At 30.0% G+C, this 13579-nt stretch overlaps 8 protein-coding genes and 1 non-coding gene across 9 annotated transcripts; 6 read left to right on the top strand and 3 right to left on the bottom strand. All coding sequences in view use genetic code 12, as the record gives it.

Annotated features, from left to right (window-relative positions):
• Window positions 1-360: 360 nt before the first annotated feature.
• DFJ63DRAFT_337283 (uncharacterized protein) lies at window positions 361-1239 on the top strand (the record flags this gene model as incomplete). Its single annotated transcript, XM_064908529.1, has 1 exon — window positions 361-1239. One exon carries the CDS (start codon window positions 361-363, stop codon window positions 1237-1239), a length of 879 nt encoding a protein of 292 aa, XP_064759897.1.
• A 31-nt stretch (window positions 1240-1270) lies between these two features.
• On the bottom strand, window positions 1271-2659 carry ADA2 (chromatin-binding transcription regulator; the record flags this gene model as incomplete). Its single annotated transcript, XM_064908530.1, has 1 exon — window positions 1271-2659. The coding sequence occupies one exon, from the start codon at window positions 2657-2659 to the stop codon at window positions 1271-1273; it is 1389 nt and encodes a 462-aa protein (XP_064759898.1).
• Window positions 2660-3582: 923 nt separating this feature from the next.
• RPS17B (40S ribosomal protein eS17) lies at window positions 3583-4548 on the top strand (the record flags this gene model as incomplete). Its single annotated transcript, XM_064907533.1, has 2 exons — window positions 3583-3585; window positions 4138-4548. The coding sequence occupies 2 exons, from the start codon at window positions 3583-3585 to the stop codon at window positions 4546-4548; spliced, it is 414 nt and encodes a 137-aa protein (XP_064759899.1).
• A 171-nt stretch (window positions 4549-4719) lies between these two features.
• Window positions 4720-5999, top strand: DFJ63DRAFT_320697 (uncharacterized protein). Its single transcript, XM_064907228.1, has one exon. The coding sequence runs from the start codon at window positions 4950-4952 to the stop codon at window positions 5805-5807; it is 858 nt and encodes a 285-aa protein (XP_064759900.1). The 5' UTR covers window positions 4720-4949; the 3' UTR covers window positions 5808-5999.
• Window positions 6000-6237: 238 nt separating this feature from the next.
• Window positions 6238-7548, top strand: DFJ63DRAFT_323591 (snoRNA-binding rRNA-processing protein; the record flags this gene model as incomplete). Its single annotated transcript, XM_064907534.1, has 1 exon — window positions 6238-7548. One exon carries the CDS (start codon window positions 6238-6240, stop codon window positions 7546-7548), a length of 1311 nt encoding a protein of 436 aa, XP_064759901.1.
• Window positions 7549-7841: 293 nt separating this feature from the next.
• DFJ63DRAFT_t121 lies at window positions 7842-7963 on the bottom strand. The gene has a single exon. It is a non-coding gene; the product is annotated as a tRNA-Ile (tRNA).
• A 684-nt stretch (window positions 7964-8647) lies between these two features.
• CTR2 (low-affinity Cu transporter) lies at window positions 8648-9207 on the bottom strand (the record flags this gene model as incomplete). Its single annotated transcript, XM_064906505.1, has 2 exons — window positions 8648-9043; window positions 9109-9207. The coding sequence occupies 2 exons, from the start codon at window positions 9205-9207 to the stop codon at window positions 8648-8650; spliced, it is 495 nt and encodes a 164-aa protein (XP_064759902.1).
• A 127-nt stretch (window positions 9208-9334) lies between these two features.
• DFJ63DRAFT_230382 (uncharacterized protein) lies at window positions 9335-10447 on the top strand. The gene has a single exon (XM_064904244.1). The coding sequence runs from the start codon at window positions 9626-9628 to the stop codon at window positions 10319-10321; it is 696 nt and encodes a 231-aa protein (XP_064759903.1). The 5' UTR covers window positions 9335-9625; the 3' UTR covers window positions 10322-10447.
• Window positions 10448-11024: 577 nt separating this feature from the next.
• GCD6 (translation initiation factor eIF2B catalytic subunit epsilon) lies at window positions 11025-13579 on the top strand. The gene has a single exon (XM_064904238.1). The coding sequence runs from the start codon at window positions 11223-11225 to the stop codon at window positions 13422-13424; it is 2202 nt and encodes a 733-aa protein (XP_064759904.1). The 5' UTR covers window positions 11025-11222; the 3' UTR covers window positions 13425-13579.

Here is a 13579-nt window from a genome sequence, read left to right on the forward strand (position 1 = left end):
GTTAGTAGACCATTTTTCATATGCTTCTGTTTCATTTTAATTCAGATATATCACTGTAATTCGTCTATTAGTTAGATATCAATGAAACAATCTGACAGACAAACAATTCATGCACTTGCCACAATCGAAAAAATTAATTTATTTTAATTTAATTTTATTTTATTTTATTTTTTAATGTCTGTTTTAATGTCTGTCTGCTTTGTATTTCTGTCGGAGTGGGTCCCCTTACCATTTTGATTTTTGGACACGACCACGTCCCCCTCTGTGTTTACTTTTTCCTTTGTCTGTACTTGCAGCCAAAGGATTCAACTTTGTCAAACAGGTTGACAAGTTGATAAATCAGCAGTAACTAGTAACAGTATGGCATCTTCAAAGGGCTCAAAATCACCTTTGGTGAGGGATGGAGATGGAAATGGTTTCAAACCAGGTGAAAAACGGTTGAATTCGATGGATTCAACTACCTCAAGTTTAAATTCAAATGTCAGTGCTGCCAAACCAAAGTCTAAAAGATCTAAATCTACTAATCATCATCATCATCAATCGATCAATCAATCTAATGATTATAATCCACCTGTATCTAGTACTGGGTCGACTTCCTATGTGGCTTCTTCAGCTGGGTATTCTCATGCTAGTGATTCTCAATCGAATTATTCAGCATTAACGAAAACTACAGCTGATTCTAAGAATATTCTTAGTAAATATTTAATCAATCCAGATACTAATAGTCAGGATAGTTTAATTAATCCAATTGATATTTCAGTAGATGAAGAATCTATGGAAAAGAAGAATGGTAGTAATGACAAACAAGTTAGTGATGATGGAGGTCATATCCAATCTGAGGTCCCCGCTACCACACCAATTGTTATTGAATCAAAAGAAGAAGAACAAGAATTAGATCTTATTAAAGTTAATGCTCCTACAAACACATTATCATCATCACAAAATTACTTATCACTTCAAGAATTCAATTCAATTACTAATTCTAAATTTGAAACTAATAATTCATTATTATCTCAAGATGATTTCTTAAATTGGAGTTTAAAATCAAAAGATTTAATGAATAAAGAAATGAATTTAATGAATAAATTAATTATGAATCGATTTATATTAATTAAACGATTTAAATTTTTAAATCAATTAATCATTGATTATGCTCATAGTTTAAATACAACTGAATCATTACTTAAATTAAAATTTGAAAAGTTAAATAATTTATTTAATGAATCTTTAACCTTATAAAAAAAGATAAACTAACAACCTAGCTAAATTATTAACCTTGAGAACACCAACCCATTTGTACAAAAAATTCATAAATTTTACTGGCTTTATTAACATCTATTTTTAAAGCTTGTCTAGCATCTTTTTTCTTTAATACTCCATTATTTTTGACAGCTTCTTTCATTAATTGATTTTTAATGGCTAAATAAGGTTTTGGTAAAATTCTTAATGTGGCACATAATTGTTTTTCTTCATTTGATAATAAATCAAAATCAACAGCATGAGATATATCTAATGGAGCTCTAGCATTACCTAATTTTGGTTTATATTCTGGTTGAGGAGAATTTGCTGATGATGAATAAGGTTTTCTTATACCTCCACCATTTATAAGTCCACTACCATTAATACTTCCATTATTGTTATTATTACCATTCATTAAACCAGGAGTTTGAGATGAATGTCTTGCATTTAAAGAACCATTACCCATTCTTTGATAATGAGCAGATCTAATTAATTTATCTTTTTCAAATTTATTCCCATCTTCAATGGTTACTATACCATTTTTTCTCCAATTTTGTAATTGTTGAATTCTAATTCGACATCTTAATTCATTTAAAAAATCTCTTGTGAATGAATTAAAATCTTCTGGAGTTAAAATTCGGATAAATAAATTTATTTTTCTTAATAAATCTTTTTCTTCTTTTGATTTTCGTTTATCTAAACTAATATTTTTTCGATATTCTAATAAATTATTTAAAATTAAAACTCTTTTCCTTTCTGATCTAGTAGTTAATCTTGAATTATAAATATCCAAAATAGTTAATTTTAATTCAATATCATTTTTGGAATCATCAGGATCAAATATAAGATCCTTAACCGGGATTTCAGCTTCATTTTCAGCTTCATGATCAAATTCTAATCTACCTGGCATATAACCTTGAATTTCATGACATAATGGAACTGAAGCAACTGGTTTTGATTTTGGTGGAGGTAAAGGACTATTTTTTCTAATTTCTAATCTCTTTTTCCGTTGTTCTAAAAATTCCAAGGGAGTTATATTTGAAAAATCTTTATTCATATCAGGTAAAGGATAAGTTTCTTTATTTAAATAAATTTCAAAATAATGTTTTGCAACTTCATCTTTAGATCGATTACCGATATGATCAGCAATATCTTGCCAATTACCTAATCCAAAAGTTTCACAACCTTGGATTAATAATAATTCTTCATCAGCACCCCAATCTTTTTCAAAAATAGGATAAGTATGTTGTTCTATAATTTGATAATCATGCCAACTTTTATGATCTCCAGTAGTTAATCCACTACTAAAACATGGAACACATAAATCATAATCATTACAAATGGCACATTTCACTCGAGTACGATTAGTACAATCTGTAGAACAAACGTCACAATGATATAGTCTTGCTTTTGTATCCATAATGTGGTGTGTGAATTATAGTAGTAGAATGATTGCAAAAAAAAAAAAAAAAAATATTATTACCCTGATATAGTTGATAAAACCTTCCCGAAATGATAGAATGTACAATTAATAGTAATGACAATGAAGAACAATAATAATGGTATTGTTGTTTAAGTTAAGTTTTTGAAATATAATATAATACAAAGATCCATAAGAACGTGAACTCGTTCTGAACTGAAAAATAAATTAAAAATATGGGGGGAACACTCAAATGTGAGTGAGAGATTGATGAAATGAAAGTAAAGTTAAAGTTGGCTAAAAATGGAAATGAATCTATCAAGTTAATCAATTGAATCAATCAAATAGATGACGGTAGATGGTTGGTCGAAGGGTATGTAATGGATGGGAATCCTTTAACTATGGATTTTTGATGATTTATAAATAGTTTTAATCGTGATTAAATGGATATAATACACGGTTTAACTGTATGCTCATATTCCGTTTTCAAAAATGTTTAGATTTCGTTGTTTGAATCAAAAATTGAAAAAAATGGTCGTGTGAAAATAATCAATCACATGATCACTGATCATGTGGTTCATTTGATCACGTGTGATTGTGTGTGTGTCTGTACCAACTTATAAAACCCAGTCACATTCATCACATGATTGAACTCGCCCTCATATCGACCCCTGTTATATACAGGTGGCGCACTTTCTAATTTATCGATTACATAATCTCTTATATAATCATGTTTTTTTTTTTATACAGTCAGTTTGTCTCTCTCATAGTTAATTTTATCTCACACTGTAAACTCTCATAGTAACAAGGTTTACCAACTTAGGGAAAAGAGGAAAAAAAAATTTCAATTTATAAATTTTAACTATTGAAAAGGTTTTCTGTTTCTTGAAAATTATCTATAATCATAATAATAATTAGCCAACATGGTATGTAAATATCGTATGAGATCATGTATACCTTGAGAGAGAAATGAATATCCCATCATTCATATCAGTCTGTCATTATCATTAATTCAATCATTTGTTTGTTCATGTTTAGAATCAAACTGTTTTCATCAATCAATATCAGTATCAATGTTTATAAGAAAAAGTCATCAAATCGCTTATAAAAGAAACAGAGTGTATTTAATAAGAGTAAGAGAGATCACTAGAGTGAACAGTTTATCCATTCATCAAGTCAGTCAAAGTAATCGTTCAATGTTGAACTTTTTAAACATCATCAATATTCCTGATATTATTTACCATATATGACCTACAACCACATGCATCAATTTAATCCATCATATAATGAACCAATACCAATCAAAACTATCTAAACCATACATTCACATTCGACTTCCAATCATTACTATTTCATATACTGTCGAACCAATCTACTATAAGAATTAACCCACCAAAATATATTCATCTCCATTTCAATGTATTACATCTAAACCAATACTATAATAACCATTTATACTAACTTTAATTATCTTATAGGGTCGTGTTAGAACTAAAACCGTTAAAAGAGCTTCCAAAGTTTTAATCGAAAGATTCTACCCAAAATTAACTTTAGATTTTGAAACCAATAAAAGATTAACTTCTGAAATTGCTGTTATTCAATCTAAAAGATTAAGAAATAAAATCGCTGGTTACACCACCCATTTAATGAAAAGAATTCAAAAGGGTCCAGTTAGAGGTATTTCTTTCAAATTACAAGAAGAAGAAAGAGAAAGAAAAGATCAATATGTTCCAGAAGTTTCTGCTTTAGATTTATCCCATACCAATGGTCAATTAGAAGTTGATGCTGAAACCGCTGATTTAATCAAAACTTTAGGTTTCAAAATCCCAGTTCAAACTGTTGCTATCTCTTCTCAAAGAGGTCCAAGACGTTTTACTAAAAGAAACTAAATTTGAAAAATTTTAAATCATTAAATATTTCATCTTTACATTTCTTCTTTTTGTACAAACCATAAATCATCCAACCATTTCCCATAACACATTTATAAAAAATCGAAATATAAACGAAAAGGTTACTCTTTTTATACATGTATACGTAATATAAAAACATTTAAAAAAAATCGTTATACCCCCCTAACTGTAAAGTAAATTAATCTTTCCTCTATATATGAAAATTTCTTGTTATGTACTGAGCAGACTCTTCGTTTCGCGCGTTCAATCCAAAATTGATATTTTGAAAACTGATCAGGACAACAAGACAAGACAAGACAAGTCATTTGACATTGATATCATCTCCCAATTGTACATTATATCATCAACCTACTTAGTCCATATCCATACACATCCAAGACATGAAGGTATCAGGTCTATTATCATCATCCTTATTAATCATAGCTTCTACTTTAGCTGCTGAATGGTATCCATTGAATCGACAAGATGAAATCCCAGTAGGTTTTACTCCATATAAAAGAGGTGAAAATGTTTATATGGATTGTATCACGAGAAATATAGATAATGGAGAACATAAATTCGATGAACAAGAACGTATCATATATGGTCCCTTCCCAATCTGTAAAGAAACTTCCAAACCTTTAACTTTCAAATATGGTATTAGTGAAGATTTTAATTGTACTATAACTTTCACGGATGAATTATATCATTTATTCCAATTATACATTCATGAAGATGCTCCTTTCAGTTGTCGATTACCAATCAGTAGTGATGCTCATTATTTAGAAAAAGGAGGAGCGTATGTACCTTTAACGTTCAATTTAAGAGGTGAAATCCGTGAAAGTCATCTTGATATTGATCCAACTTTAAATGTCTTGATAACTAAACCTTCCAATAATAATGAAGAAGAAAATACCTTTATTAGTGCTGTTGCTTTCTCATCAGGTACAAATGCTACTAGAGTTGTCATTGGGGATAGTTTAACTCTTAACGTGGCAGTTAGATTCTTAGATCAATTGGTAAATGCAGACAGTACTACCAATTCATTAGATGGTATACCATATGCATCTGGGTTTTATAAATTCCCCATCAATTTTGTTCCAATAAGTTATACTATGTTATATACTTATTTATTCATGACAGTGGTTGGAACAGCAGTTATAATTTTTGCATTCACTTATAATTTAATCTCTCATAAGATTAAAAAGGGTCTGAAGTATAAGCCTGTTGATTCGGAATCATTCGGTAAACTTGATTAGAATGGGAATTCATTATGTGTCAATATTATTCTAGTTCATCTTATATACATTTCCTTTCATAAATTCGATATAATACACGTTGAATTTTTTTTTTTACTTCCATTCTATCGTAATTGGTCTTATCTCTTTATTAGTGCGTTCTTGTTGATCAGGTAATGACATAATCGGGTTGGGAATACTCTTGCTTGTCAATTCGTATTCAATAGATAAAGTTTATATTTTTTTGCAGTATATTTCTGACTATGCCTTAAATTACGCGTTCTGGAAATTTCTAAACTATGTACTGGCAGACAAATCCCACAGTTAATTTCAGCATGGACTAGTTTTAGATCTCATCCTGAAAAACTAAAATTATTTTAAACCATTTTATATAATACTTATCGTTTGATTTGAAAAGATTATCTAAACCACATATTTCAACCACATCATCATGTCTGAAAAGGTGAGATACTACTTGGAACAATCCGTTCCAGAGTTGGAAGATCTTAAGAAGAAAAGATTATTTGAAAAACAAGAAATCACCATGATTATGAGAAGAAGAACTGATTTTGAACATCGTATTCAAGGTAGAGGTAGTCAACCTCGAGATTTCTTAAAATATAGTGAATTTGAATTAAATTTAGAAAAATTAAGAAAGAAACGTTTTGCCAGATTATCGAAAGTTGGAATCATCGATACTGAACCAAGTATAAGTGATTGGGCTGGTACAAGACGTATATTATTCATATTTGATAGAGCAACAAGAAGATATCCTGGAGATTTAGAATTATGGTCTCAATATTTAAAATTTGCTAAAAGTAATGGAGCTATTAAAGTCATTTATAAAGTTTATTCTCGTTTATTACAATTACAACCAAGAAATGTTGAAGCATGGTTATCAGCTGCTAAATATGAATTTGAAACTAATGCCAATGCTAAAGGGGCAAGAGTTTTATTTCAAAGAGGGTTAAGATTAAATCCTGAATCTTTACAATTATGGTTAAGTTATGCACAATTTGAATTAACTTATATCTCGAAATTATTAGCCAGAAGAAAAGTTTTAGGTCTTATAACTGAAAAACAACAACAAGATGAACAAGAAAGTGAACAAGAAAAATTAGCTAAAGCATTAAGTAAATCTGTTACTGGAACTGAAGATGAAGATTTTAATAATGATTTAATCGAATTACCCACCACTAATACTACTGATTCTATGAAAGATCAATTAAATCATTTACCTGAAGTTGAAATGAATATGTTAGGTAATCCAGAAACTAACCCTGCATTGAAAGGTGATGTTGCATTAACTATATTTGATTTATGTATACCAACCTTATTAAAGTATATTCCAGAATATTCCACCTTGATTAAGAAAGATGATAAAACTTTTGAAATTGCTTATAAATTCTTTACTTTATTTGATAATTTTGAAGAATTAAATCGTGATTATTTAAATTATCATATTTTAAATTATTTACAAACCAATTATCCCAAGGATTTAAGAACTTTATTAATCGATATAACCTTACCAATCAGACATGTCACCATTTCAAATTCAAACTTGTCTGAAAACTTACAATTATCCGTTAACAAATTTATCGCTTATAAATTAAAATTATTAGATTTACAAGAAAAAGATACTTTAACCAATATGTTTGTGAATCAATTAACTAATCAATTCTTGAATGATGATGAAGAATCAAGATCAGAAGCAGTAGATGCATTATTAAAAGCAATTATTAAAAAATGTAGAACTATATAGATGGAAGTTTTATAGATGCAAATATATTTAATATTATAGATTTCACTAGCGATAGCGAGATAAATTTTAGCGACCATTGTCGCTAAACTTTTTTTCACACCCACTAAATTATTTTCTTCGTCACTAAACTTCCCTAAAGTAAAACAACTATAAAAATTCAAATAGATTACTTCTATTCTTCCATTATTGATCTTACATAGTAGCATCTTGATCATGTAGTCTGTCAGATAAATTATAAGTTAATTCACATCAATAAAATATATAAAAGAATAAAAATTAAAAAAAAGACAAAATGCTCCAGGAGGGGTTTGAACCCACGACCGTCGCGTTCCTCACACGACCGTGACTTATGGCATAACCATATCGTCGTAACACGGCTATAAGCACGAAGCGCTAACCTCTGCGCCACTGGAGCACCTTGCGAAATTTTCACGTCGAAATGTTGCTCATAAAATGTCGATTTGAGTCAATTCCGGCATTCCGATTTTGGATATTTTGATTGATTTTCGAATTAATTTGTTAAGACATTTCTAATTGGATGATATAAACAGATTTTAAATAAATAAAATTTCACTCTGACAAAGTTTTAAGTGGTTTTGGGATTTTTTGTTTAACAAATATTTCAGAATTTAACATTTTACATATGATCTTGGTCGGAATTTTATACCTGAAAATATTATGTTATAAATTAAAAGTATTATACTATACGATATACTTAATGATTCAACTTTTATCATTATATAAGTTTTTGGAAAGTATGGTTAAGAAAATTTAGAGTTAGAGAACATTTTACTGAATATATAACCAATTCCGACCATCTTCGAAAAAATCTTTAAAAATAATATGTAAATTAACTATTGATATTGCTGATACTTATAGCAAACACTTTTCAAGGACTTAAATATACGTATACATGAGTTATGAATATAGTTTGCTAATAAAAATTAGTGTAAATTACTTTCCTACTTTTGTAAATTTTTGGTGCAAAATTCATTTGCAATCTCAGATTTACAACCTCAAAAGATGAATATGATTTTAAAATTTACCAAAAATTTGTTTATTCATGAACATATTCAAAATAAAACTAATCTATATAGACTTAATGACATGATAAGTCTCTACTAGCTGCTGCAACATCAATTCCACCCCAAAAAAAGTTACCTACAGCAGCTCCAATGGCTACAGCAATCATTAACCATCCATTATAAGTCATAAATACCAACATTAATAAGAAGGAATAACCAACTTGAATACCATAGAATAAAGATCTTTTCAATTTGAATCTGTTAATAGCAGCTCCAGTAGTATTAACGGCTGATCCACTTAAAGTATTCAGATAAGATCTTTGCCATTGACCAAACCAAGATTTTAAAAATTCATAACCAGATGTAATCACCACAATGGCAATGAATGAGAGAATAAATCCTGTGAATGATTTAATATGCCACCATCTAAATACTACACAAGTATTTTGCCAATCCCATGTAAATAACATCTATAGAAGGAGGTTAGTAACAAACATTTGGAGTAATGGTAAACTTATAGCAATTGAATACTTACATTCATAGAACATTTATCTTCCATGCCTGGCATTGAGTGACCCATATCAGAAGTCTGAACAGGGATATGGTGTCCCATATCAGAGTGATCGAAGTTCATGATTGATTGATATATCTTGTCGTTCTTGTTGTTGTTGTTGTTGTTGTTGAGATCTAAAGGGGGAGAATATGATTGGAATCCGAAATTAAACAATCAATACACCGCGAGGTAAACTAATGATCAAAAGCTCGTATAAATTACGTCACACTATACGATACTCAAAACTAGTTTAAGGACCTTAATATGAATAATCTGGTAACCAGTTGATAAGGGGGTTTAATGTGTGAATTGATATCAATTGATCAGTTTTAAACAGCGCGGGATATCGTTTATACAGTTTTAACATACGATTGACACAAACGAAAATCAAAAAATATTGAAAAAGAAATTTTGAGAAGACATTTATAAATATCAGACTTATTCACTATTCTTTTTATAAAGTTCAAAAAGAAGAGTTTATAAGTCAATTTAAGTCAATATGAAACTTCTTGGAGAAGAGGAAAAACAAGCTCATATCGCCCATATCACTTCTGAGGGGTTGAAAGGTTTATTCTACGGTTCTATACTTTCGGTAGGTATCTTTACTTACTTGAAGAAAAGACATACCGTTAGATTTAATTCCTTCAATACTAGTATTAAGACTGCTCTTATAGTCATGCCAACAGTTTCTATGGGTGCTTTCTTTGCTGATCAAGGGTCCTGGGATTTCGATAAACAAATGCATTCTTCGGAATATAGTGAAAAGCTTGTTATTGAAGAATATAGACAATGGAATGAAATGGCTTTGAATGAAAAGATATTCACCTCATTAAACAAGAACAAATATCCTATCATTATTAGTGCATGGGCCGCTTCATTATATGGTTCTTGGGTATTGGTGAATAAAGATAAAATCATGACTGGTGCTCAAAAAGCTGTTCAAGCAAGAATGTATGCTCAAGGTATAACTATTATTTTACTTTTAGGTACTATTGTTTTATCTATGAAAGAAAAGGAACTTGAAAAATCAAGACCACCTCCAGTTCCTGAATGGAAAAGAATCATTGATGAAAAGCAAGCTGAAGAATCATTGATTCTTGCTGAATTAAAGAAGAAACAAGACGCTAGATCAGCTGCTGCTACTACTGCTGTTGCAGCTGCTTCCACTCCAGCTACTGCTGCTGAACAAAAGTAAACCTACAAACCAAAAATAGAAGCAACCAAAAGTCAAATCTCATGTATATATATATTCCCATCATCTTCTCTTCTCGACATTGTTGTGTTTGTTCCTAGTTTATTAGAAGTATTATGTTAATTGTTTAGTTTTCTGTTTTATATAGAGATAATATAATAAAGTTACCCGAAATCGCATAAACCTGGAATATAATTGGTTAACTCAATAAACAAGCCATCAATTGCAAACTAATTTGTAAGTTATCTATATCAATGGTTGATATATTGTCCATTAATTCATATTTTTGCAACCTATACACTATATTCCCCTCCCCCACTAAAATTACACAATTGGATCAAAATTTAGTAACATGTAATTTAATTGACGTCAACTTTTTACAAACCAAAACCAAGTCACGTGATTATATTGAAATTAAACGAAGAAATAAATATCACGTTTATTCTATGATAATAGAAGGTTTAGTTTATCAAGGTTATTATATTAGTATCATACGTGCTCCCTTATAATCTGATATAAGTTAAAAGTTAAATGGAAGGTTGTATAGGTTGTAATTGGGTGTGATATAATTAAGCTTGGAATGCTAAGCAGGGACCGACTTGCACCACTCAAGCAATTGATAACAATATCTCTTCCAACTTGTTGGAAAATAACTTATTCTTGTTCACTACTGCTTCAAATCATCAAATCTCTACTTTCATTTAAAGTTATATTGCTCTGAATCTTATTACATCAAATCACTAACAAATTTAATTTTGTTAACAAAAATTTTTCAGTGTGCGTCTGAACCAAAAAAAATATTAGAGAAGATGAATCATTAAACCTTTGGAACAACTTAGAGATCTTTACACCTTTTATCATTTCAGCTGAAGGCTAGGCAAAAGAAAACTAGGACAACTCAAGGATGCCTCCAAAGAATAAGAAACAAAAAGAGGATGTTCAAGATGAACGGTTCCAAGCAATCGTTTTAACTGATTCATTTCAAACTAGATTCATGCCATTAACCTCAGTTAAACCAAGATGTTTATTACCATTGGCCAATGTACCATTAATTGAATATACTTTAGAGTTCTTAGCTAAGGCTGGAGTAAATGAAGTTCATTTGATGTGTTCAGCTCATGCTGAACAAGTCCAACAATATATTGAATCTTCCAAATGGTCTTCTCATGACTCACCTTTCAATGTATATACTATAATGTCATTAGAATCAAGATCTGTTGGTGATGCTATGAGGGATTTAGATAATAGAGGATTAATTAGTGGTGATTTCTTATTAGTTTCGGGTGATGTGGTTACCAATATTGATTTTTCAAAAGTAATGAATTTCCATAAATTTAAAAAGCAACAAGATAAAGATCATATCATCACTATGGTTTTAACCCCTGCATCTCCTTTACATAGAACCAGGTCTCATGTTGACCCAGCCACATTCATATTGGATAAAAAGACCAGTAGATGTTTATTTTATCAAGGTATACCACCAGTTGATGGTAAAAAGGCTAGTATCAATGTTGATCCTGAATTATTTGAAGATGTAGAAGATGAAATTGCCATTAGAAATGATTTAATTGATTGTCATGTTGATATTTGTACACCACATGTGCCTCAAATCTTCCAAGAAAATTTCGATTATCAATATTTAAGAAATGATTTCGTAAAGGGAGTCGTTACTACTGATTTAGTTAAGAAAACCATTTATGCATACATTTCAGATGATAGTTCAGAATACGCTGCCAGAGTTGAAAGTTGGGCTACTTATGATGCTATTTCTCAAGATGTATTAGCCAGATGGTGTTATCCATTAGTACCTGATTCAAATTTAATTGAAGGTACTTCATATACTTATGAATCAAAACATATTTATAAAGAAGAAAAAGTTGTATTAGCTCAATCTTGTAAAATTGGTAGTTGTACATCAATTGGAGCAAATTCAAGTGTGGGTGAAGGTTCAATAATTAAAAAATCAGTTATTGGTAGAAATTGTAAAATTGGTAAGAATGTTACTATTAGTAATTCTTATGTTTGGGATGGTGCAATAATTGAAGATAATACAGAAGTAAATCATACTATAGTAGCGTCCAATGCTCATATTGGATCAAGTGTTACTTTAAATCCAGGTACCGTTATTGGGTTTAATGTTAAAATCGGTAATAATAGACAAATTGCTCATAATTCTAGAATTCTGGAAATCCCAATTGATAATAATGATGGTGATTCATTTGGTGATTCCTTCGAAAGTGATGAAGATGATGACGATGAAGATGAAAATATGCCGAGTACTCCAACTGTGCCTCATTTTGAAGTTCAAGATATTGATTTAGTAGGTGAAGATGGAGTGGGATTCTTGTATGTATCCGATAAGGATTTTGATGATGAATCAGAATCAGAAGCTGGTGATCAATATTCAGGTATCATATATCAAATGAAGTCATTGAATGTATCTGATGATTCAATTGCATCAATTTCAAATCGTAATAAATCAAGAAAACATAGTCGTAAACATTCCAAGAGTAGAAGATTATCTACTACATCAATGGTATCTACTGATTATGATGGTGAAGTATATTCAGAAGAAGAAGAAGATTTCATACAAGAAGCTACTGCTACTGTCGATCGTTCCTTAGAAAATAATCATGATTTAGATACTGCCATGTTAGAATTAAATACTTTAAGAATGTCGATGAATGCTAATTATCATGATGTTAGAGAAGCTACTACTGAATCATTATTAAAACAAGTTTTGAAATTCATTACTACCGGTACACTTACACCTCAATTAGCTACGAAAAAGATATTTGAAAGATGGGGTCCAATGTATGAGAGACAAATATTTGAACCTGAAGATGGTACTGATTTACTTAATATTCTTGAAGAGAAAATCGTTAAAATTGATAAATCGTATAACCAGGTGGTATTATGTTTTGCAATCCAAACATTATATGATGTTGCATTATCAGAAGAGACTATTCTTGGCTGGTGGAATTCTACCAAAGATACTGTTAATGACAATATTAAAGAAGTTCGTACTTTAACTGAGAAATTCATTACTTGGTTAGAGACAGCTGAAGAAGAAAGTGAAGAGGAAAGTGATGAAGATAGCGATTAGTTGTTCCTATCGTTAACATAAATAGATCTCTCCATTATATACATACATACATATAGAACGCGTCGTTACAAATACACGTTAATTAATTGGTACGAAACAGGTGAAACTTTCTTTTTTAATTATACAATCAGATGATTTGTTTTGATGCAAAAATA

Source organism: Scheffersomyces coipomensis (genome assembly GCF_036884675.1).
Source record: "Scheffersomyces coipomensis strain NRRL Y-17651 chromosome Unknown DFJ63scaffold_7, whole genome shotgun sequence".
Classification (NCBI taxonomy): Eukaryota; Fungi; Ascomycota; class Pichiomycetes; order Serinales; family Debaryomycetaceae; genus Scheffersomyces; species Scheffersomyces coipomensis.